This window comes from Zalophus californianus, chromosome 9 (genome assembly GCF_009762305.2).
Source record: "Zalophus californianus isolate mZalCal1 chromosome 9, mZalCal1.pri.v2, whole genome shotgun sequence".
Lineage (NCBI taxonomy): Eukaryota > Metazoa > Chordata > Mammalia > Carnivora > Otariidae > Zalophus > Zalophus californianus.
In genome coordinates this window covers 94,314,785-94,340,681 of record NC_045603.1, presented here as the reverse complement: position 1 = coordinate 94,340,681, position 25,897 = coordinate 94,314,785, and the positions used below count along the sequence as shown (strand labels likewise).

Genomic DNA, 25,897 nt, shown 5'->3' with positions numbered 1-25,897 from the left:
TTGAATTACCAGGTGCTGAATCTCTTGGGGCTGGCTGCATGCTAGGGTGGCAGTAGGACCACAGCTAGTAAGACTGGAAGTTCGAGATTGTGGAATAGGGTGTTTGAGATTGGAGACTATAATCAAATCTCCCAGATAAATCTCGCAACAGTAAATCAGGTTTGTGTATCAGTCATATGGTCAATTAAATATATAGAAAGAAAGATATTTTTGGACATGGTAAACATGCTCTACCTGGCTGAAATTGACCTGCCAGTTAACTACAGTGCATGGATAGATACATATTCTGGAATTTAACCAGTCCTTTTCAGAAGCTGTTTATACAAAAAAGCTAGAAATCAAGGGTTTGGATAATCCATGAATATTGTTATCAAACACGTAGATAGGTATCATAAACTATCTATGGTGAAAAATTCAATGTGCTTTGCATTAGGAGGAATATTCTCCTATTGCTGCTATAATAATCACAAACAGTAGCTTAAACAACACGAATTTGTTATACAATTCTGGAGGGCAGAAGCCTGGAATGGGTTCCACTGGTCTAAAACCAAAATGGAATACAATTATGTGTAGGCAAGGATGCATTCGTTTTTCCTGGACGCTATAAGGGGATATTGCATTCCTTGCTTTTTTTTTTTTTTTTTTTTTTTTTTTTTTTTTGTCATTTTTAAGCCCTAGCACCTAGCCACATTCCTAAGCCCAGGGTGCCTTCTCTTCTTCCAAGCCAGCAATCACAGTACTTTGATCTCTGCTTCCATCTTCCCATTTCCTTCTCTTACTCTGACTCTCCTGGCTCTCTCTTCCACTTAAAAGGACCCTTAGGATTACAACAGGCCCACCTGGATAATTCAAGACAATCTCCACATTTCAGCATCAACTGATTAGCAACATTAATTCCATCTGCAACTTTACTTGCCTTGCTGTGTAACATGATCATAGGTTCTTGGGATTTAGAACGTGGACATTATTGAGGGGCCATTATGTTACCTACAACAGAAGGGAAGGTCATTAAATGTAATAAGGTTAACATCATTGACAGTGAGTCTACCTACATGTAAAGAATATTGGGGTCATAGGAGGGTGCATGTGTGTGATAGAATTCATTTTATTGTTGCTATAGAGATTGGGAATGGCTATGCTAATTTTCAAGACTTATCTTTGGGCTTGGCCACAGCTGTCATACTCATCTAAATCTAACCATACAGAAAGCTGCCCTATTCCTGGCATTTTCAGTGGTATAGAAATCTGTATGGGTTACTTTTCTCTGATTTAAAACTTAAATATCTCTGACTACTATAAGAAAATCCACACCCTGCAGTTACATTTTAACATCAATGGTTACATTATGAAATAGACCTAGGTACCTTTAACCCAGGTAAATTGGTTTCTAATACTTCCTTTTACCTAAATTTAGAGCTGTGTAATGAAAAGCCCAAGGATTTTGGAACTAAGACAGTTCTGGACTTATATACTAGCCCAAATAGAAGATAAACCTGAATCTCAATCCTGGCTCTGGCATTACAAATTCTGAGCTCTTATTGCTAAGATGACTACATAAAGCATTGACAGAACATGGAGATTTTTCTGGCAGTAATTCCTGAATTTCAAGATGTACCTGAATGTACCTCAGAAGTTAAGAATGGCAGGTATTAGGTATCAAAATGCAAAGAAATATATGAAATTAGGACATATGACATTAAAAGAAAGTATATGGAAGGTGAGAAAGAACCAGGCAAGATGACCATGGACTAAACTCACACTTGGAGTGGATGTTTGATGATGGAACATACCTTTGGATTATATTATCTATTCAATGACAAGAAAGTGAGTTGAATTTAAATGATAGGTGCTTTTATCAAAAAATGAAACATATTTATATCATAAGTCTTACTATAACAAGAGTCTTCAAAAGGTAAAATTCAGAGAAGTAATGCTAGGAGGGGAGAAAATAGGAACAAAAAAGTGTACATAAGTACACATAAAAATACTGTCTGCCCAGTATTTCCTATAAAGGCGAAGCAAATTGGCCAGTAAGACTCCAGTGAAAAGATGAGTGCAACCCATTAAGGAACTAACAGAATAGATTTAATGATAAGCAGAAAATTGTGAGAAGTTTACACATAGGACAGATGTGGGGATTTATAGGGAAAAAACAAAACAAAACAGAATTTACAGAATTCCAGAAAAGGTGACAGTGGTAATCATCTCTGAAATGTAAATCCAAGTGGAGCTCTCTATAATCTTTAGGATCTTACTATAGAAGGAGAATTCCAGATAAGAGTAGAAAATTGAGAGTCAGGTATATGCAAAGACATAAATGTGGCTTAGAATTGCTTTTATGATGTACGGGATGCTGTGGTTGATTGCTTAAGTTAGTCCCAATTCTTCAGCCTGTAACTGCCGTACCTTTTTTTTTTTAACTTTTATTATGTTAATCACCATACATTACATCATTAGTTTGGGATGTAGTGTTCCATGGTTCATTGTTTGTGCATAACACCCAGTGCTCCATGCAGAACGTGCCCTCTTTATTACCCATCACCAGACTAACCCATCCTCCCACGCCCCTCCCCTCTAGAACCCTCAGTTTGTTTTTCAGAGTCCACAGTCTCTCATGGTTCGTTTCCCCTCCGATTTCCCCCCCTTCATTCTTCCCCTCCTGCTATCTTCTTTTTACTGCTGTACCTTCTGACCACGAGAGGGATGATCTGTTCTATTCTTTGACTCCATGCTCAGCCATGTGATTTGCTTTGGCTGATTAGATGCTGGCATATATTTTACAAGCAGTCTTTCATTGCTAGACTCATATATCACTGGGCCTTTTGTATCAGGCCTTATTCACCCTTCACTGCTACTATCATCATGAGAAGGTTATGTCTAGACTAGTGAACTGGTCCAGGGAGAAGAATGGAAGATATGAGGAGCCAAGCTGCTCCATCAGGTCCAGCTTTGATGAACTAGCTTCCAGTTAGCCCCTAGACACATAACTGGAAATCTGAAAACAGCAGATATATCTAGGCAAGTCCAACATAGATCCCTGGTCTCCAGAGATATATAGAAATGAACATTTATTGTTATCTGTCACTGAGTTTTGTGGCTGTTACACAATAAAAGTTCACTGGTACAAAAATTGGTACTAGAACTGGGCTATAATGTCAACAAAAGCTTAAATATATGGCATTAATTTTGAGGAAACTGATAGAGGAGGCTATAAAAATGGTGGCATGTTGGGCACTTTTGAAATATTTGCAATTCTGTTTTCAAGACATCTTGGAAGACAGAAAATGAATGAAGTTAACTTTTGTATCTGAGTGAAGAGGCTATAAGGCAAAACATTGTAGGAATCAAATGACTGCTTCTAGCTGTATATTATTTGGTAATAAAATAAAGAGATGGACTCCAAGGAACTCTATGCTTTGCAAAGAGATTTAAAGAAGACAGAGACTATGTAACCTTCAGGTCACTCACCCTGTAGCCTATATTTTCCATTTTTGAATCTTTTAATGTTTCCTTCTGAGTAGTTATCTTCTAATTCACTGATTCTGTCTCTTCCACTGTGTCTGATTGGTTGTTAAATATGTCTACGGAATTCTTAATCTTTTTTTGTTTTGTTTTTAAAGATTTTATTTACTTATTTGACAGAGAGAGAGAGAGATAGCAAGAGAGGGAACACAAGCAGGGGGAGTGGGAGAGGGAGAAGCAGGCCTCCCGCTGCCACCCAGGTGCCCCTGAATTCTTAATCTTGTTTATTCATTTTCTCAGACTTAACTGATTCAGTGATGGGAACAAACTTTTGCGGCTAGAGGGAAACAAAATAAAATACAACACCAAGTTCTTAAAGAAAGCTTTTTTAAAATTATTAGTGCTAGCAAGAAAATGAAAATCTTCAGGAAATTACTTAGACATTGTCCAAATTATGTAGATAAACATTTCAAGTATATATCATTAAATGAGGTACATGATGATGATGATGGCAGCTAAATGGGAAACCAGTAAATGACAGATGTGACTTCACCTAGCTTTCTAAGTGGCAGACTTCACTGTCATAGAACACTTCCCCATGGCCTTAGGATACTTATATCAGTCTTAGCATTGGGGCTTAGCCTGAAAGAACACCTTCACCTACTACTTCATCAAGGACAACTTAAACCAACATATTTATAATGACTTACATCCTATTTTTTCCTTTATTACATTCTAAATATTGTGACAAAAGTTACCTCAACCACTACTTTGCTTTTATTGCATTTTCATACAGACATATATATCCTCTATAGAATCATAGAGTAAATTTCTTTCATATTTTAATAGTATCATTAGCAAGCAAAATTCTCCCACCTGCTTATTAGCATTTCTAGCTATTGTGATTAAATCTGGGTTATTTTATTACAGCAGTCAAAGTGACACTGTATATACACACACATATCCAAACACTACACTGAATATGTATTATGCTTTACAAAGCTACCTTTCTATGTCTGTGTCTTTTTTTCTCTAACAAAGAACTAAAAAACATTACAAATCCAATTTGTTCATTTGCATTGTTTCATAGTATTCTGTTGTATCAGTATGCCATAAGCTATTTATCCACTTTATCATAATGGACATTTGTATGACTTCTCAATTCCAGCTCTTAAGAAAAGTAGTAATATGCACATTTTTGCATAGATATCCTGGTGCCCAAGTACCAAACATTCTCTAGTGAATATAAATAGGACTGCAATTAATATGTCTCAGGATATGCATCTTCACCTTCACTACAAAATGCCATACTGTTGCACAAAGTTGTTTTTCCCAGGTTTTAATCCTATGAATATTGTATGAAAAATCCCATTGCTTCAGAACCTTTCCAAAATTAGTAACATCAGACTAATATTTATACCTTTATATTTATTAAACTATTATTACACATAATCTTTTTTCTGTTATGTGTATTTATCTTAAGTTGAAAATATCTTATTCTTTTCCCTTCCTATGACCGTGATTACATATATTTCTTCATATTGCATTGTAGATTATATACATTTACTAATATTCCACTGTATGGTTTTATAAACTTTCTTCTTCCTGCCTCAAATAATCTGCTGCTGCCAGCAAGTGTTACTATAGCAGAGAGATTTCCCTTAATCAAACATTATATCAGATCACTTTGAGAAAACTGGTTAGGTAACAGCATAGGATAAGGGAAATTTCAGTGCTGTTCAACATCTAAAAGGACTTGATGAAAGGAATGTCGAAATTGAAAATGAACCTACAAGATCTTCTGTTAAGGTATTTTCCCTTAGAATACAGAAACTTTTTTTCAAATTTTTTTTAATTTTATTTATTTATTTGACAGAGAGAGAGACAGCGAGAGAGGGAACACAGCAGGGGGAGTGGCGGGGGGGGGGGGGGAGAGAAGCAGACTTCCCGCTGAGCAGGGAGCCCTATGCGGGGCTCAATCCCAGGACCCTGGGATCATGACCTGAGCCAGAGGCAGACGCTTAGCGATTGAGCCACCTAGGTGCCCTTCAAATTCTATCTACGAAGCTAAATCTATTTGTTTTCTCAGAGAGAATTTAAGATGCCACAGTAGTCTCAGGCCTGAGTGACAAGTAGCTGAAATCACCATGACAAACATCTTGGCCTGTTTGTTATCTCTGTACCTTAAGGAAGATCCAACTTGCCATTGGAGTGGAAATAAGCAAATGGTGAAGAGGAGGACACCCGTCACCATTTTCATGGCCCTTGTATGGCCTCTGCTCGAGTCCCTAAAGCCCATCAGGTTGAGCTGAAAATTCTTGGTGTCTCACCAAGAACAGAAATACAAAAAAAAAAAAAAAAAGCAAAAAGGTCAGGGACAGGAGCAAAGGGGTAACATAGGTCAAGCTAGGAAGCAGAAGCCTTTCAAGACCAAAAATTTTACTTATATCTAAATCCAAAGTCATGTGTCTCTCATGGACTCTATGGGTACTCATCCACAACTCACCGGGGGCATCCTGCATTCAGAAGTTAATAGACTGTAAGAACAAAGGCCCCAGGAAAAGCACAAGACCCATTCTGTTCTCTCCACTTCAGCCAGATGAAAAAGAAGTGGGAGAACATGGACACCTTAAGGAAGCAGAAAATGTTAGGCAGGTGGCAAACCAGGTAGTTCACTGATTAGTTAGTGCCCAAAGAATAGTAACCACTTTTGCCATCTGTTTACCAGTGGCATAGGGATGTGGAGACAGCCCGAACATAAATTAATCAAATAGTGTTACCCACTCTTGAGTGATTCTGGCCATAGCCAAGCTGGTAAGGATGAAATCAGTTGATGAGACTTTGCCATTCTTGACCCACTCAGTACCGTTTGCCAGTCCCATGAACCCGTTTCCCTGCATTCCTAAGATGACTTCTCCTGCTGCCACCACCAGAAAGAGATCTTCATTCCACCTCACATTTCCATGAATATATTTCTGGTGTGGTGCCTCACTGACGGCTTCATAGCTAAACAGTTGCAGGTTGACATCCACTTAGAGATGTCTGCACCATAATTCCAGAAAAGACAACCAAAATTCTGCTATGTGGTATAGTTGCAGAGACCTTCACAAAAGAATAGTTCCCTCTATTGATACTGTAATTCCAGTGCTAAACCAAATAGTTTGTCCATTTGTGCTAATGATTAAAAGGATGAAGTCAGGTATGAAAATATGCAAATATGAGACATTATTTTCCCCTAAGTTCTACTTTCATCTTTCCTGAGCCATACATTTGAATGCAAATATTTTAGATTTTGAATAGAAATTGCTAGAAAAAAGTTTTATGTAATTGTTATTATTGTCACTCATTCTACCTATCAAGTATTTTTATTGATTCGATGATTTATAGGAATAATTAATGAAATTATTTATAGTTCAAAGAGCACACTCACATTCTAGAACAAATAAGTATAAATAATTAGCTAAATCAGAAGTTGTAAGCAACATATGCCGGGAATATGCATGAGGAAGCTACAGATGCTACAGTGCAGAATCAATTAGGGTTTCATGTGGCTAGGAACATTTGTTTGAACTTGAGTTCTTTAGAATTTATGAAGAAATAGAGAAAAAGAGCTGATATTCATGATGGACATAGGGCTTGTATAAATTGTCAAAGTCACATGAACAAGCTACACCATGCTTCTAAAGGAGGAAACTGTTTTACAGTAACTTACTGGCTATTTCGATTGTAATGGTACTAAGTGCTCTCCAACATCCATGTGCTCATTTCCATTTCACCTCTTCGTCTGGGCCACAGAGATTGTACTTCCCAGCGTCCCTTGCAGGTGGTTGTGGCAATGTGGCTGATATCTGAACAATGTCATATGAGTGAAAATTATGTGCATCATTTACAGGTCCAACCCAACAAAAATCTCCCCATGAACACTCCTCCATATACCTTTTTCCTCATTGCTGTCAGCAATGGGGATGACCCCAAGCAATCTTGGAAGCCACATGTTAAAGATAGAATATGTTTGCTCAGCCTAATTCCTGGGGTAACTGTATGGAGAAGGTTCCTCAAATACATCAATACTGTGAAAAGAGCAATTTAAGTCTATATTATGTATGAGTCACTTTGTTTGGGAGCCTATTTGTGACACAAAGTGGGCAGGTTTAGAGGCATTTGGATCATGAAGAAACAGATTTTGGAGGCTGGAAACACGTAGGCTCTACTTTGCAGCGGCAAAGTCTTTTAAAATGTTACATAGAAAATCTTTGAGGCAGGCCCTGTTTACATAGTCTTAGCCCTAGTGGAAGTGGTTGGTAAGACCTAAAATGTTGTGCTAAAGTTGTTTTTAGCAATGTATTACAAGACAAGATGAGAAAGGAATGAATCAACTGGGTTGCAAATAGAAAAGGAAGAGTGAGTTCAGAAATTTTGGGTTTCATAGGACTGTAAAAATCTCACAGCTCTTAGGTCTCAAACAGTAATAAATAAAACTGAAGATAAGTCCTTAACTGACAAAGGCCCATTAAGATTTTTCAGTTAAACAATAGGAAACTATTCCTTATAGAAAAGACCAGACCAAGGGTTTAAACTTCTGACATACGCCCATTATTTCAGATGGCTTCTAGGTAGCTACTATTGAAGTTGAGGTAGTCATGGGATGACTAAGCTAATTAATTGAGTAATTAATTAAAGAAGGCATTTATGTAAGGGAAATCTTTTGTCTCTGGACATCTGACTGAAAGTAAATAGATTAAACAAAATATTTGTGGTAATTGTACTTGTTGAGTTTGACAATGAAATCTGTGGCATTTGAATGACTTACTGGCTTCCAAATTTGTATTATCAGGGAGTAGGCTTGAAATTTGTACCTTGTTCAGGAGGGTTTCTTCCCCAACATCTACTTCAGATGTAGCCAAGAAGGATAATAATTATGAAGAACATCCAGAGGGTAGAGCCAGGAGCCACAAAGAATGATGAATAAGGGAGTTCTTCCCAGAGCCCAGACACAGGGACTAATCAGGAACTTCTCTGTAAAGTCAGTGCCAGGGGCTTCACAGTATCTACCCAGATTTTGTCACTGCTATGGACAATCAACAGCTATAGACCTCCTATTCTCTTTGCCAAATGAAAGGAGTGGGGAAAAGGGTACATATGGTGATTTAAAAACAGGCATGGAGACTGTGGCAGATGTAGTGAGGCAGACCAAAATCCTTATTTTCTTCTTCCTAAGCGTGCCTGAGACATCTCCCAGCCTCCTTTGCAGTTAAGTGTGATCAAATGACAAAGTTCTAGACACAGCAGTGTGAGAAGTAATGTGTGAAAACTCCACATCTAGTCCATAGATACTATCCACTCCAAACACACACACAATAGAGAATACCCCCGGGGCAACCATGGAAAATGAGCTGAAATATTAAGATGGTGACAATAGGACACTCCTGAATTTCTCTCCTCGCTACACATGGATCACTAGGTTTCTCCCTAGAAGAAATTTGCAGACTTTCACAGCTGCTGCCTGAGGATATGACTTCTAATCAGCCTGTATGTTGGAACTACCTGTGATCCTCCCAGGAGCCTGACAGAGGAGCAGGGCACATCACCTACTGTGTCCTCCCAGATCACTTCAACAATAAAACCAAATCTCCAGCTTCTCACTAGAAGCACATCCAGACACCCAGCATCCCAACTATTATGACTGGCTCCTGGAACTGGCAGGATTCAGCATTCACAAATCCCTGGGGACCACACAAACTAAAGAGGTGGTTCTAAATGTACACAAAAAGACTCCCAGTAACTATCCCCTCTGCTTAAGCACAAAGTAGGCAAAAACACCCAGCTCTGTTTCTCCCTCATAGTGGTTAGTCTGCATATCTAATGTCCTGACTTCCCAGTTGCTGCATGAAGGTCAGACCTGCATCAAGGAGCTGAAGGGCAAAGTAATTAGTAGTTCTCCAGGAGCCTGACTTAGGGACACTGATGGGTCTCCACATACCATCATCTGCAGGGAGCCCCTGGGAGCTGCTAAGAACAAAAACAGTGGCATGGACAGTCACAGAGGTTTTAGTGGCAAACATGAGTTTGGGGTGGGCTGATTGAAAGTTCTCAAATAAACAACTTTATACTTCAAGGAACTCCAAAAACAACACCACCACCACTAACAAGGAGTGTAAATGAAAAGCAGAGACTATACAGACAGTAGAAAAAAAAATCAAACTACAAGCTGGTTTTTTTCTTAAAGATACACAAAACCGACAGATCTTTAGCCAGACTCAGAATAAGAGGTAAGGCTCAAATAAAATGATAAATGAAAGACATATTATGCCTGATTAACTACAATAGTGAGAATTTGCCAATATAGTCCTTTACAGACCCACTGGTGCTTGCTTACCTTTAAACTCTTCCAAAGGATCATAAAGCTAACCAGGTCATTAAAAAGTACTAAAGGGTGGTGAGAGGGGGGGAGGGAGGTCGCATGGAGCTGCCTGGGTGGCTCAGTCGGTTAAGTGTCTGAACTCTTGATTTTGGCTCAGGTTGTGATCTCAGGGTCGTGAGATGGAGGCCCATGTAGGACAGTGGGCTTGAAATTCTCTCCTTCTTCCTCTGCCCTGCCCCCGACCCTGCACTCACCCATGCTCTCAAAAAAAAAAAAAAAAAAAAAAAAACCTAAATGGGAATAGAGAGTCAAAAAATGGGGAATAAGAAAGATTAGGAAAGGAAGGTCAAGTTAGTAGCCAATGCAGTATCGACTAGAGAAATGGTTTAGGACGTGTTACTGTTGATAGCTTACTTACATGTGCCTACTTGGCAAAAAATATGGATCAGTTATTCAAATGTAAAGATCAAAGGACAGAATAAAAACCAGAACCATGTAAAATATTGGTCCTATTCCACATTCCACTGTCAGTTTCACCTGATGGAAATCTTTTATCAGCTTTAGAGTATTAATGAGTAGAAGAGGGAGTTCATGACTACTCTTATTTGCCCAGTCCTTTCCCATTGAAACAGGACATCTACCTAACCACCTTAGCAGCAGATGGCTGCTATTTTCCCCATGGGCTCAGGATGAAAGACGGGGATTTTCCTGGAGTTAACCAGAGCTGGGTGTAAGGGGTGGGGTAGTAGAGAAAGGGTAGAGGAGAATGAATCCACATAGTTTATTATAGTTGGAAATGGAAGATCCAGAAACTTAATGACTTAAGTGACCCTGAATATCTTGACCTATTCTTTTTTGAATTTTCAGAAAGGGTAAATTATACCTGAATACTAAAATTACACATTTCCTCCTGGTTCTCAGAGTTGTCATTCATCTTATATTATTCTTCGGAATATTTTATATTCTCAAATATTCTATTTTATAAGTTGTCTCAAGTGACTGGTAATCAGTTCTTCTAAGTGCTGTCTACACAGTGTTGCAGGGGTGGTATTCGTAGAGCAAAGTAGAAAAAATTCTACCCGGAGACACACAATTACATTTTACAAATTTCATAACAGCATGTTATTTGTACCAATCATTATCAGTAGGATATAGAGAAACAGAGAGTCTCTTGGATACATTAATTGTGCTTCAAGTAGTCACTACAGCTAGTCAGTGCAAGTGAGATGTGGGCTATGTGAACATACGCCTTTTCAGAACTAGTAATCTGAGGATTTTGATCATAAATTACATATCTGAATAATCCCTGAGTGTAGAGGTTAAGTTAAAATGTAGATTGGAAAAGGTAATGAAATGTGCATCACTTAAACATCAGAAGGGTATGTGGCTATGGGAGATACACTATGATGTTAACCCTAAGGTTATTCAGAGTTGAGATTTTAGTAGTATTCCAAGCTTTGGGGCCTAGCCACAGGTTTCACGGGTGTATCCCCATGCTTCCATACCTATTCTGGACTTTTCAGGGGTTTACCTGGGTGGGAATTATATTGTATGTATGTAACATGTCCCCCCCCCCCAAATTAAAGTATATGTGCGTAGGTATGTGTTTCATTTTGTTTGCTTAAATGTCTGGGTCACTTGCAATTGAAAGAGTCCTAATACACAGGAAAATCCATAGCCTGAGATTGTGGTCCTTTACAGTTATAGTATGTTATGAACACAGAGACTTTTATTCTGAACCGGCTTATGTAAGGAGTGCATCTTGCCCTAATATTAGGGTTAATTTTATGAAATCAAAGGGTGATATTCCTGGCTAATACCCCAGATCACATAGCAGACAAACCTGTTTTAAATACAAACTGTGTTCTCTAGGGCAAATTCAAATTACGTAATTTTACTAAGCTTCCTTTCTTCATTTCAGAGTGAAAATAGTATGTTTGGCTGACCACATATAAGACAATGTGTATGACATATATACATGCGTAACCCCTTCCGCACCTACCACCTGTTAAGCTCTAAGCGCTAAATACCCGTGGGAGCAGCAGACAGGAAGGGGCGGAGCAATAGCGGCTGCCTTGGCCAGAGCGCCGCTGGGGAGGAAACGGGAGTCAGCGGGAGGCGCAGGTATGAGCCTGGCGGCTGCGTGATCACGCCCCCCCCGCCCCTCGCCGTCCCGGCCGTCGGTCGGGGGTCCACGAGGCCTGTGGTGACTCTCGGCGCTCAGCACTGGGTGAGCGGCGACCACCGGGTCCATGGCCACCGCGGCGGCTCCGTCTTCCTTGGCCCTCAAAGCCTGCAGCACGGCCGGGATCCCCAGCTCCTACGGAGTCTTCTGCAAAGGGCTGTCCCGCACCCTGCTCGCCTTCTTCGAGCTGGCCTGGCAGCTGCGCATGAACTTTCCGTACTTCTACGTCGCAGGCTCGGTGATCCTCAACATCCGCTTGCAGGTACACATTTAGTACCGTGATTACGCCCTGGACTTCCCGGCCAGGACATGGCCGACTCCCAGGAGGCTCGGCGGCGAAACGGAGCTACGAGCGCGGAACTCTGGAATCTCGCGAGAGGACTTGAGCGCTCTTTGCGGCTGCGCTCTTAAAGGAGACGGTCCTAGCCGAGCTGTCGGGGCGGTGGCGGGTAGCGGCTAGAGAGAGGAAGTACGCGGATTTCCGGGGACAGCGACGAACTTCAGTTAAGGTCTACGACATCTTTAAAACGAAAACAGAACGAACATGATGCATTATTAAAAAAAGGAGGGCTAATAAAGTTTTCAGAAAGATTTTAATGTACAAGCTCATGGCCCAAATTAAAATAAGACATAAATTTCGGGAATATTGGATTGTAAGCAAGACATTGGATGAGTAAGAAGCTGAAGATCTTAAAGATACGTGGAAGGCAAATATATTTCTTCAACAAGAGAAAACCATGACAATCAGAAATTTTCAGTGGAAAACACAACTGTACGGGAAAAGCGACCTTCTAATACCAAACAATGTAAAATGCTGCTGGATTTTGAACAGAGGGTTGGAGTGTAAGAAAGTGGACTCTCTTTCAGGGTCCCTGTGAGTAGCATGTAGTTCCAGACCTTGGAGCCAAAGAGAAGGAAATCCAGTCACAGCACTAAGCTTGGCTGCTTCGTCAATAACATTTAAATAATCGTAATAAATAATGTAAATGATGTTTATGGTTTTCATCTTTTGAGATAATACTTAATTGTGGTTACAAAGTAGAATGCAAATGTTACCAGCTTTGATAATGGAGAAAAATACAGTTTACAAGCAGGGATGTTGAAGGGGGAGGGGAAAAAATGGTAATGCTGTCTTTATAAAGTGGGAAGGTGAGAGATCCAGTCTGTTGTCAATGGGGGAAAAGGCGTTTTATTATTTAGAGAGTAAATGACCTAAGGAGTATGCCATGAAGTTGCTAAAATCGTAATACAACTACATTAAAGAGGGAGGAGAGTAGGGGGGAGAAGAGCATGAATTCAGTAAGAAATGCGTAAAGACAGAAAGTTACGTGGAATGTCTCAGAAAGAAAAACTGAGAGTGCCGGGTGTGTTTGAATATAAAGACGAGATTTTTAGTTTTTCAGAGTCTGAGGATGAATTGGTGGTCTGCAGATTTTTAAAAAAAAAATTAAGGAAACAAATCCATTATGAAACAGGAAAATTCAAAGTTTTTCAGGAACTACACTGCATTCTTCTATTGCGACTCATACTAGTCATATAACGTCAGTCATAATTATGTAAAACAATACTAATACAACAAAAAATGATTGTGTAGTAGTGAGGGGATTGGAGAGGAGAGGTGTGTGTAATGGGGAAAAATCAGTCAAGATCTAATAGAGAGGTCAGTAAAGCAGTATCAACACATTATTAAAAAAGCTACGATAAACAGAAGTGGTTGTCTCTGGAGAAAAAAGTCAGAGATGGGTAGAGAAAATGCAGAGGATTGCTGTGTTTCACTACCAGCCTAACAGTATTATTTTGGTTTTTCTTAATTGTATATATGTATTTCTCTGATTAAAACTTAAGTAAGTTTCAGTTTTAAAAGTTTCCCCCAGGCAATTGAAATACACAACACTGGTTAAGAGCCACCACAGTAAAATGGGATTGAGTTTTTTAAATCAGGCAGATCACTGTTAAAATACAAACTCTTAATTTTGTGGTTGTAGGTGAATCAGTCTACCTAAAACCCAGTTTGCTTAACTATTAAAAGAAGACAAAAATACCTACTTTGAAAAGTCAGAGAATCAAAAATAAGTCTGCCTTAGTGCTTGATATATACACAATAACTAGTATTAGTTCTAACAAAATATCTCATTAACATGTGAGTAAAACTTAAAACTCACAGAACGCCTGTTTTTTTCCAGTGGAGCTTTTCAGTCCCTAAAGGTGATCTGTAAGGTACTGACGGTGAGGGCCTGGGGCAGAGCCTCCAGAAGGATTTTAAGAGATAAAAGTCACCATTGTTTGGAGCGATAAAGATTTATAAACTATTTGCAGTTTTGTATTCCACTAATTGTGTCCAACCAACAAGTATACTCTTGGGTTGTAAACTAAGTTCCCCCTCCAGCACCAAGTCCTGGCTTTGGGTAATTGTGTTTCTTTATACTTAATTGTGGTTACAAAGTAGAATGCAAATGTTATCAGCTTTGATAATGGAAAAGTACAGTTTACAAGCAGGGATGTAACCTTTCTTTATTCCTTGTCTCCAGGCAAACTCCTGTAGTTTTTTTTGAGCACATCCTCTTTTACTTTCTTCTGCCTTCTCTACTCTTTTTTTTTTTTTTTGCCTTTTGTTACTTGACCTGTATTTTTAAGGCTAAACTTAGAGGTCATTTTTTTTTCATTATTTTTTCCCAGATTCCCCTGATTGTATTAATCTCTTTTACTCCATCTAAGGGCTGTGTTAATATCAACCTGTGCCATTTTCATAGGCTACCTTATTTTTGCCTAATTGTGCATTAGTTATCAGATGTGGGTTTTTGTTTTTAAATATCCAAGAGACAGTTTTCTATAATCTTTCCCTTGGTTCTTACATATTGCTGTGAGAGTTCAGGAACTAAAACATTTTTAAATATCAGCAATGTAATTTGATCAGTGAAACAATTCTGTAATGCCAGGGGACTTAAAAATGGTGAGCATCACTCTTCCCCAGAAGTAGTAGTGTCCCACTTTGTAACAAAAGAATGGGGCTGCCATTAGCCCTGGAATGGTGAGGGACAGGGATGCTTCATTCAGGTTGCTACATGAACATGTGCCTTCTTCAACCTTTTTCGTTCAGCTTAGCCTTTTGTTACACTGCTGAAACCAAGGCACTCAGCACTTACTGTATATCACATCCTCCTGCCAAATTGCATGCTCTGTGAGGGAGGATACTGTATCCTATCCAGTTTTTACAGCACATACAGTATCAGCAACTATGAAGTAGGAACTGAATGAAGGCTCCATGATTTACCCTTTATTCTTCACATTTGTTCTTACACCCAGTCTGTATTTTTCTTCCCACATTTATAACTCAGTGAAGTTTCCCAAGGGAGAAAACAAGATTTTTGCCCTGACTAAACCACTTATTCTAATTCGCAAGTAGTTTTATTCCTCTTACCATCCTTCCAGGCAGCATCCATGAAGCCAAAGACTGTTCATTGCTGTATCCCTTGCCTTAGAGTATTACCTGATGCAATGTAGATAATAAACATAGTTGGATAAATGCCAAATTAGTTGTTTTTTCTACACAGTCATTAGTCAATGAAGGAAATAAAGTTGCCCCTGATATTAAGGTCCACTTTATTGCCCATAAGTTAAGCTTTTTCAGGCCATCATGAATATTGATTGGTCCAGAGATCCTTCCAGCATGAAGAAGCAGAGAGGTGACATAGTTCTCACAAATAAAGAAAAAACATATTCATAAAGTGTAATTGATAAAAATACTGGGGAATGTGGACTGTGTTACAGTTTAAAAGGGAATGGTGATCATAGTAACATATAACTTGAAGGTTAGGGAATAAGTTTTTCTTTTCAGTTGAGGGCAAAAATATGTGATTGCTTGGCTAAAAGAGCATATCCTTATTATCAGCATCATTTTTTAATTTTATTGAAGTTTTTTTTTAAGAGCACCATTTTTTAATTTTATTGAAGTTTTTTTTAAGATTTTATTTGTCAGAGAGCATACAAACAGGGGAGAAGCAGGCTCCCCGGTGAGCGAGCCAACCAGGCGTTCCTTACTGAGTTTTTAGTACCACAAACTGCAAAATTATTTACATACATGATCTCTATAATTCTCATGTATATTCTATGAGGAAAACATTTTCACCATCATTTTTCAGATAAGGAAACTGGGATTTAAAGAGGTTAAGTAACTCCCCAAGGTCATAGTAGTTGGCCAAACTAGAGTTGAACCTCCTTTATCCCTAAAGATACTTTTGATGAGGGATTCGATTTTTTTAATGTATAGGTAATGCTGAATAATCCTTTGGCTTTTTTTTTTTTAATAATCCTGTTTCTTAAATTTAAAACAGCAGTATTACCTGCATCATAGTTGGCAATATCTTTTTTTTTTTCAGTATAGTTGAGGGCTTTATGTATTAGAATATAAACACTCAATATACTTTGATATGTAAATCCAAGCATTTTATACTTTCTGCTGTCTAAAGTCATTTGGCCTGTTAGTGGAGAGAAGGGGGATGAAGGGAGGTAGCGAAAAGGGCATTGCCCCTACGATTGAAAAGGAAACACTTTACTTACCCCTAAGGAGTAGAGGTGATAAGGTAAACATGAATTTTGGAACTATCCATCACTGCTCTGAGGAGGCTTACCTAAATTTTCTGTTACAAAGTCTTACAGTCCTATTTTAATGGGGGCTTTTCCTGGTTCAGCATTCATACATTCGATAGTCGAAAAGAAAATAGGACTTACACATGGAGACGTAAAGGGGTGGGAATGGAAAGTTTAGGAATATAGGAACAAAAGAAGACAGGAAACTGCCAGAAACTGAGCCTGGAAAGTAGCCTGAAGAGCAGACTTGGAAGGTTTCAGGCAAGAGAACCAAGAAAGGAACCCCTGCAATAACTAGGGTTTCCAGTAGGATTCAGTTGGTTCACAGCAGTTGGGTTGGATTATCATGAATATGGGAACTTCTTGCAATTTTAATAAGAATTCTTCAATAGCCGATTGCCAGGCAAGATTACCACCAAACCAAGTCATGAGTCTTTACAAATGAAGTCCGCTTCTCCCGCCTCCAATCTCAGCAATGCTCTGGGGACCATCAAAAGGCCAAGGACGTTACTGACTGCCTACCAACAAATGATAAGAAGAAACTATTGAATTCTTAGTAGCTTAATTGCAGTACATCTGAGGGCACCCCTGCCAGTTCCTATCCTAATTCGGGATCTGCATTAGAAAATTTTGCCCATCTTTATGGCTTTCAAATACCAAGTATGTGGATTTATTCACAGTAGGTAGTGGAGGGCATCAATGAATAAAGAGAAATGAAGGTTGTTCATACATTGAATGAAATGGATTGGGTATACCTTTTCATATGAACCAAATTGAGAAAAAATAAATTGTCACAACCAAAAGATAAAAAGCGCTAATGAAATAACTGTGCCCGGAATGTCTTCACTCTGAAATCATAGGCACAGAGAAGTGAGGCCAACAGATAAACAAAAGGGGGGGGGGGGGGCGCCTGCGTGGCTCGGTCATTAAGCGTCTGCCTTGGGCTCAGGTCATGATCCCGGGGTCCTGGGATCGAGCCCCACATCAGGCTCCCCGCTCTGCAGGAAGCCTGCTTCTCCCTCTCCCACTCCCCTTGCTTGTGTTCCCTCTCTTGCTGTGTCTCTCTCTGTCAAATAAATAAAATCTTTAAAAAGAAAAAGGTTTAATTTTTAAAAAGGAGCTTTTTTTTTCAAGAAACTAGTTTTTAATGGATAAAAAGAAAACTTTTGAGAATATCTCAAGTCAAAGAGTGAGTAATAGGAGCCTTAAAATTCAGAGGTCAGGTTAGATCTGTATGAAAGGGAAAATAAGTTATTTTTAAAATTAAACTCATTTAAACATGGGGCTAAGGAATAGAGGTACCATGGTGTTCCTTTGTCTTCTGAAGCTGTATGTATGTTGGTGTTTCCCAACTGCAAAACTGAAAATAACCCGTCTGTCACCTGTGGTTTTTTTTATATATAACCCTCTTCAATAACTTTTCTCCTGAATTGATCAAACCAATCATCTGATCAATTTTTTAAATGAAGATTTATTCTGAGAGTAACTTTTGATCAATCTTTTTTTAAAGATTCTATTGATACATTTGTGAGAGAGAGAGAGAGCAGAAGCAGGGCGAGCAACACAGTGGGAAAAGCAGCAGGCTCCCTGCTGAGCAAGGAGCCCAATGTGGGACTCGATCCCAGGACCCTGGGATCATGACCTGAGCCGAAGGCAGACGCTTAACGACTGAGCCACCCAGGCATCCTTCAAAATATCATTTTACTAGGGAGAAAGCAATACACCAGTAGCCACCGCCCAATCTGTAACCCAGGCCTCATTTTTAATAGTCATTTTGTGTGCTTTTTATCAGGAATAGGCCCCTACTTCTTAGAGCTTCATCTCTCCAACATCAGTACATGAGAAGTGAGGACTTAATCCTAATGAGAACATTTACTGCTAAATCCCACTCATAGGAAGCAAGGGCTGTGCATGGTTGTTTAAATCTTTTTTTTTTTTATCTTGGTTAATAAAAAAAAGTTTGCTGATACTAATGTGTAAATCTAAAAACTAAAACTAAATATGCTTACTTCTAGTAAGTACAAAGTAATCTTCCTTACGAAAAAGGATGTGTTCTAAACCAAATTATCCTCAATATCTGAATCTAAATAATAGCTAGTATGATTAGAATTCCACCTTTCCAAAAGTAAGATAATCCCAGTGACAGTCATTAGGAAATTTCTTTTAATTGAGATATAATTGACATACAGCACTGTATAAGCTTAAACTGCACACCACAATACTGCAAAATGACTACAACAGTAAGTTCAGTTAACATCCACCATCTTACATAGATACCAAAAAAAAAAAAAAAAGGATTTTTTTCTTCCTTGTGATGAGAACTTTTAGGATCCACTCTCTTCGCAACTTTCAAGTTTACCATACAGCAGGTGTTAATCATAGTCATCATGTTGTACATTACATCCCTGTATGTATTCTTCTTATAACTGGCAGTTTGTATCTTTTGATCACCTTCATCCAGTTCCCCCACAGCCCCCCACCCAGGAAATTTCTTATATAGGATCCAACATAATGAGTGAAGTTAAAAAAAAAAAATCTAAATCTTTTTGTGGGTGGGTTATGTACATGTATCCTCCTCATCATCAGAGCACCCCATAGCACAGTTCCCTGGAGGAAGAGCACACTTCAAAAAGCCCTTATGGTTTTTATATTCCCAGCATTAGACTTGACCTACTGCTCCATCAAAATTAACTTATAACCCACATATTTTTCAACATTTATTATCTAGTTTGTTTTTGTTTTTTGTTAGCTTCTACAATTGAAAAATTATGGCAATTTAAAACCCTACAACGATTTCTTCATTATCGATAGTTTAATATGTTTAAAATTTTAATTTCTAAAAATTACTAGATAACAAACTTTTATTCAGAGTTGCAATATCACTAACAAGCACAATTTTGCCAAGGGCTGGCCTTAAGATTATGTACATTTTCAGCTACTTTGATTTCATTTCAATTATTTTATTATAAACATCAACCTGGCACCATATATATATATAATACACACACACACACACACACACACACAAACGTGTTTAAAATTTACACAAATACACAAATTTCTCCTGTAAACTTTTTGTTCTTATCCCTGGTGAGTTGGTTGTCTTTGTCCTCTCTGACAAGGGGCACCAGCCTTCGTATAATCGTTACATGCAGACACACACCCCACACAAACTCTGATTTTGATCCTTGTAAAGTACACATAAAAGTATTCTTATACAATTAGGGATCATTATTCAGTGTCTTTTTATAAACTAAGTTGATTTTTCTCTTATTAGTGTCTATTCTAGCTTGGATTCATACTGAGAGTCTTGTTTCTTTGTTTTAAAAGTTATATCTGTTGTTATGGGATGATGATGCACTTCCAGCATTTTTATTCCTTAATTTATTTTTAACTTAATATTGTACAAATATTCCACCTACTTCAACTTGGAAGGGATTTTCATTTCTAAGTAACCCTTTTCTCACATAGTAACATAATAAATATTTGCTAGTACATATAAAATCAATACATGCTGCATTACATATTTTAAATTCATATTGTCTCAAATATATTCTTGTTACTAGCAAGTGTTATAATGAATGATGCTCGCTTTTTACATTTATAGGTCATTCTGGGGAAAGTCTGTGATGTTTAATAGTATCTAAATGAATCCAGTGAGAAAAACAAAGGTTAAAATGGATCTTCAATGTCTCTTCATTAATTTAATTCTCTTGGGATATAGGAAATTCTGGAAAAGTCTATGAAGATAAGGTTTCACCATTTTCAAGTGGTGATTAAGATGCCACAGTAGTCCTAAAGCAGTTTTTCTCAACTTGCTGTTTCCCAAAATCAGAATAAATGAGTGGCCTGAAGGAAAAAGAGTTGATAATAACATGACAACCAAATTGACCTGACAATTCTGCAGTAAAAGGAAAATCCAACCTGTTAAAAGGACGGAAGAAAAGTGAACCGTGGAGAGGAGAAGGAAAGACATCACCATTTTCATGGCCTTTTTATGGGCCTCTCTGCTGAAGTCCCTAGAGCCGGAGTTCAATTGCACATTCCTGGTATGTCTCATCAGGGAAAGAAATAAAAGGAGCAGTGAGGTCAGGGACAGAAGAAAGGGAATTAAGTAGATGAAACTGAAAACAATCAAGCTGTTAAGATACAGAGTTTTCCTTACATCTGGGGACCAAGTTGAGTTTCTTTCATATCTTTGATAGACATTGACCCAGAAATTAGTAAATGTATCTAATAATTCAAAGTTGCAAGACAGTAAGAATAAAGACCCCGGTGGAAGCACAAGTAGCACTCTGTTAATTCTCCACCTCAGCCAGATGAAACAGGGATGGGAGAAATTGGCTATTTTAAAGAAGTAGAAAACACTTAGGTGGCAAACCAGGTAGCTAGGTGATCGCTCAGTGTCCCAAAAATACTAACGAATCTTGCTAGTTTATCAATGGCATAAAGATGTGGCCGGAACACCATTAAAAATGAATTGAATAGTGTTATGCAAAGAAGAACAATTCTGGAGATAGCCAGGCTGGTGAGAATGCAGTTAGCTGATGAGAGCTTTTGATTCTTCACGCAGTCAATGCAGTTAACCAGTACAATGAAGCTGCTCCCCAACATTCCAGCTATGAATTCTCCTGTTGCTGCTACCAGAAAAGCATTTTGAATTCCAGATGGCATTTCTGTAGAAAGAATCCAGAAAGTTAATCCTATGTCTCACTGATTTTTTGGCTGTCAAAATGTTGTGGAATAAAATCCAAGCTGATACTTTTCACTAAAAAATGCTCAGACACTGTCTCACTTATCTTCCTGAAAGATCCTTCCCTTTTATTCCAGCCGAGGCTCTGAAGTACACACAAGGAGAGCCAATCTCGCAGATTTAAATGAAAAACTTTAACATAACTTCCAGTCAGCGACTGATTTCCAAATTAAACAGTAAATGTCCCCACTCATCATTGGCACTGACAGCAGTTTTCCACTTGTGAGAACATCCGGAAGAATAAAGTCCAATATGCAAACATGCAAATATGAGACAGATTTCTTTACACTGATTTGCACTTTCCTTTGAACCCAAAAATACCATTTGGATCCAGGTTTCTTAATTGTAATATAATTGTCTAAAAATAAATCTCTCTAATATGGGCATTATTCATTAATTCCATTCAATAAAATCCATAATAGTTCAGATACTATTGTAGATGAAATAAGTGAATAAAGGGAAGCAACATTAAGGAGCTCACAGAGTATTAGAAAAAGCAACATTAGGTAAACTATGACTTTTGAATGTGACAAAAGTTTGACTGCAATGCAACTGCAACTCAGAGGAGTGTGTTACAAAAATCTGTCAATAGTTCATTCTGGTTTTATAAGGAGAGTGACAACTGGGTTGGATCTTGAAGCTTCTTAGGATTTCTTGAAGAAATAAATACAAAGGGAAATCATTTTCCAGAATGATATAAAAGCATATGCCAAGGCACCAAAATCAGACCTATTTGAGCTATTACTCTGATTTTTTGAGCTTTGTTCTCAGTAAGTTACTGCCTATTTGATTCTGAATAAGCTCTTGTCAGCTGAGAGGGAAAAAATAGTAAGAAAAAAATATGGTAGGAAAAAAAAACGGAGGGGTAGGGGAGTGGGAGGGAGGTTCTCCTTTTCATTAATTCGGCTTCTGGTTAAAGCCTTCATCTCATCAAAAATTGTTACAGTAAAATATAGTTTGTTTTTTTGTCTCCACAAACAGGTAACATTAATACAATGATCTTTCAACCTTGACTGCAAGGTTATCTCTCTTATCCAGAGAACTTTAGGTATATGTATGTGTGTGTGTGTATACATTATTAATTATTAATATATTAATATATATTGATGCCTGTGAGCCAACCCCGGGTATTCTGACTTAATTGGTCTGGGATATATTGTTGGCACTTATTGAGAAGTCCTTGATCTGTGTCTTAAATTACCTTCTAAACCCAGGCAAAAATCTTTGTACCCACAAGCTGCAAATCTATGAAGATTCTCCAGGAATAAGATAGGAATTTTGCCTACCTGCACTCTGACAATGCATTCCCCATTCAGCCAGTTTTGACTCTGCTTAACAAATTACCTGTTTTGCATTGGGCTATGAACAGAGATGCTCTAGATTACCAAAGCCTGACGCACTCATCCGGGGCCCACTCCTTGTGTGGGCCCCCACAGACTTTTCCCCACCGGAGCTGAGGTGTGGCTGTGTTAGAGTAGGCAGTTAGTTAGGCTTTAACAGGATGCCTGGAGGCCAGCAAAGGGGGATGCAAGGCCCATTATCAGGAAAGTTAGCAACCTGTCCTGGCAGAATTCTGCAAACAAAGCCACAAGAAGCCAGATCAAACCAGACAAGCCCAAGACCAAGAAGGCCAGAGACCCTCATAAATATGGGAGAAAAGGTGCAAAACCCTGCTCCCCCCAAAATCCCCTCCCCAAATAATAAATATTGCACCCCTTAGTTAATACTGTCAAAGAAAGATAGAGACCCAAACCCCAGGCACAGCTCTCCCTTGAGGTGGCCCACTCTCTATTTCGAGAGTGTATTCTCTCTCTTTAATAAACTCTTGCACCACTCAACCCTGTCTGGTTGGTCCTTAAATTCTTTACTTGTGATGAAACTGAGAGCCTCTGGCAAAATCCCAGTAATGGCTGGACAGATGGTCTTCACTAGGCAGCAGTTGGATTGATCTTCTTGGCTTTTATTATGATTCACCTCAGCAACAACCATCAGGGAACTTTGAAAAAACAAGGTTTAGGGGCACCTGGTGGCTCAGTCGGTTAAGGGTCTGCTTTTAGCTCAGGTTATGATCCTGCCACCCGGGGATCCAGCCAGGCATAGGGATCCCTGCTCAGGTGGGGAGTCTGCTTCTCCCTCTCCTTCTGCCCTTCCCCGCCCCACCTCCCTCCCCTCCACCTCCCGGCTCAGCTCTCTCTCTCTCTCAAAGAAATAAATAAAATATTTTTTAAAAAGAAAAAGGAAAAAAAACAAGGTTTATTATTCACAAGTCCTGGAGGATACATGGAGCAAGCCCAAAGCCACACAGGGAAGTCATGGGGAGCCTGGGGGAGCATAGACCTGGTGTTCTGTTTTTATTTACATTGGGAGTGGACGCCTAGGATTTTACAAGCTCATACTTTACTGGTGAATTTTTTTTTAAGATTTTATTTATTTATTGAGAGCGAGCGAGAGAATATGCGTGCGTGAGTCAGGGGACAGGCAGAGAGAGAGAGGCAGAGGGAGAAGCAGGCTCCCCACTGAGCAGGGAGCCCGGTTCGGGATTCGATCCCACGACCCTAGGATCATGACCTGAGCCGAAGGCAGACCTTAACTGACTGAGCCACCCAGACACCCCTTTACTGGTGAATTTAAAACATAACATTGTTAATTAGGACTTGGGAAGGGAGAAGTGGGGTCATGCAAGCAGTCAGTTATCTAGGTTACTCAGGGCTTTCTAAAAAGGGGAACTTCATGGATGGGAGTGGCCTGGCTTCTTAACCAGGTGTTTTATTGGAAGCAGTGTCGTGAGGCTGGCAATATGTTTGTTCAAGATGGCTGTCTTTTGAAATGGATATCTTGGCAATCAAAAACTTTACGTCAGGCATGTACACTACATAACCTTAGCTACCAAGGACCTCGGCGATGACATCAAAGTCCATAAGAGAAGGGACTATTTTGTTGTCGGCTGATCTATTTCCAGTTCCTAGAACAGGGCGGACCAGGCAAATAGTGGGCCCTTGATAACTATTTATTAAATCAGGAAACGCTGACTTAGGTGTTAATCCTCTTGGGAGCAAAGAAAAAGGGAAAATGAGTAAGACTTGACTGTGAAACTAGTATAAGAACAAGAAAAGAAAGCAACTCTTTAAAACTAGGGAAAATGTCATGACATACGTATGAACTCATGCCGGATTTCTGTTACTTCTGAAATAACCAATACTGCTCTCCAGCCCTCCTGGCTCAAACCAGAAGTCATACAGAGTCATAAATCCTTGAAGGAGATGAGGTCCTTTGTACTTCTCTTCAGGAAAAAGACTACTTCCAGAGGAGGGAGCTGGAGATGGATAGAAAACACTATATTTGGTGGCAGGAAGCCAAGAAATCACTGATGTTTTCAGAAATGCTCTGACATGTTGTAGAAGGCTACCTGACACTAGGGCTTCGTTGGTAGACTTGGTTCAGCAGGGACAAAACCCACATAGCAACAAGTCAGCCAATAGATGCTTAGTCATTATGGAATACTCGAGTTCATAGTTACACTGAAGAAGAAACTCAATCTAAAGGATATAATAACAAGTATAAAAATCACAAGGGCTATATGCTATGAGTTGAATTCAAAGTCCAGGCTCACATTTTTAAAAATCTGCATAACTACAAATCCGTCTCCGCTCCTGGGTTGAACTGCCTTTATACTCTTCATTCTTAAAATGGTTGCATTATACCCGGTAAAGAAAAAGTCTTATTGTATGTATAAATATAAGTAATATTATTCCAACAATGCTTGGGTAGATAACAATTAATCAAATTTATGTATATGCTACAGGGACAGCCCAAAATAACTCATCTAAACTTCCAACGATGACTATATTTAAATCAGAAAATCTATAGACACGGATTTTAAAATTAGCAGTTGAGAGAGTGACATTTCTTCTAAGGAATGGTGAGAGAATACATGCAGAAATCTATTTTGCCCAAATTCAAATGGGAGTACTACAGATTTCAGAGAAAGACATGCAAATTTCCTCAATGTCTCAGGTGGTTTTTCTGTTGTCAGTAGGTGGCTTCTCCTAGCAAGATCTTGATTAGACCCCATCTCCTCTGAGCCAGGGATACCTTTAAGGGACATTTGCATCATCACACAGTCTGTCCCAATTCTGTCATTCGAGATACTAGATACGTTGTCTAGAGTAATCTATGTCCTACTCAGAACCTTAAGACCAATCTTCACAAAAACAAATAGATTTGAAAAGTTTGAAGAATTTGGAAAACATATACAGGTGAACATTTTTGTTTCCTTGTACACTAAATCCTGTGTCATAGACTATAGACTATAGCTTTTCAAATTTTACCTTTTTTCCCTCCATCGATACAAAGACAGCCTCAGGAGACTACAGAAATGCGCAGCCATTCTTACTTTGAGCATGAGACTAATGTTTGCCAGGGTGGAGGTTGGTATTAGTTACACTGGCCCTGTCTTAGGTTTGAACTTATTTGGTGGGTGAGAAAGATAGTTAACAAGAAATCAGTGACAATCTCCATCAGTGACTTTATCCAACCTTGGTTCCAGAGT

At 38.9% G+C, this 25,897-nt stretch overlaps 3 protein-coding genes across 3 annotated transcripts in view; 1 reads left to right on the top strand and 2 right to left on the bottom strand.

Annotated features, from left to right (window-relative positions):
- The window catches only part of LOC113922282 (eukaryotic translation initiation factor 4E type 2-like), a 33,989-nt gene extending 21,912 nt beyond the window's left edge, over positions 1 to 12,077 (bottom strand). Inside the window, exons 1-2 of the mRNA XM_035729330.1 lie at positions 11,854 to 12,077; positions 6,243 to 6,468 (exon numbers count right to left, since the gene is read on the bottom strand). Coding sequence (XP_035585223.1) covers positions 6,243 to 6,468; positions 11,854 to 12,077 — 450 coding nt within the window. The remainder of the gene's footprint in view (positions 1 to 6,242; positions 6,469 to 11,853) is intronic.
- Positions 11,064 to 15,538, top strand: SMIM10L1 (small integral membrane protein 10 like 1). Its single transcript, XM_027594882.2, has one exon. It carries the CDS (start codon positions 12,076 to 12,078, stop codon positions 12,280 to 12,282), a length of 207 nt encoding a protein of 68 aa, XP_027450683.1. The 5' UTR covers positions 11,064 to 12,075; the 3' UTR covers positions 12,283 to 15,538.
- Positions 15,539 to 20,280: 4,742 nt separating this feature from the next.
- On the bottom strand, positions 20,281 to 21,269 carry LOC113922283 (taste receptor type 2 member 42-like). Its single transcript, XM_027594245.2, is given in 2 exon segments — positions 20,281 to 20,966; positions 20,969 to 21,269. Coding segments are annotated over 2 exon segments (987 nt in total).
- Between the last annotated feature and the right edge of the window lie 4,628 nt (positions 21,270 to 25,897).

What these genes read in the sequence shown, in the direction of transcription:
- SMIM10L1 (XM_027594882.2), top strand. Translation starts at nt 12,076, where the DNA reads ATGGCCACCGCGGCGGCTCCGTCTTCCTTGGCCCTCAAAGCCTGCAGC.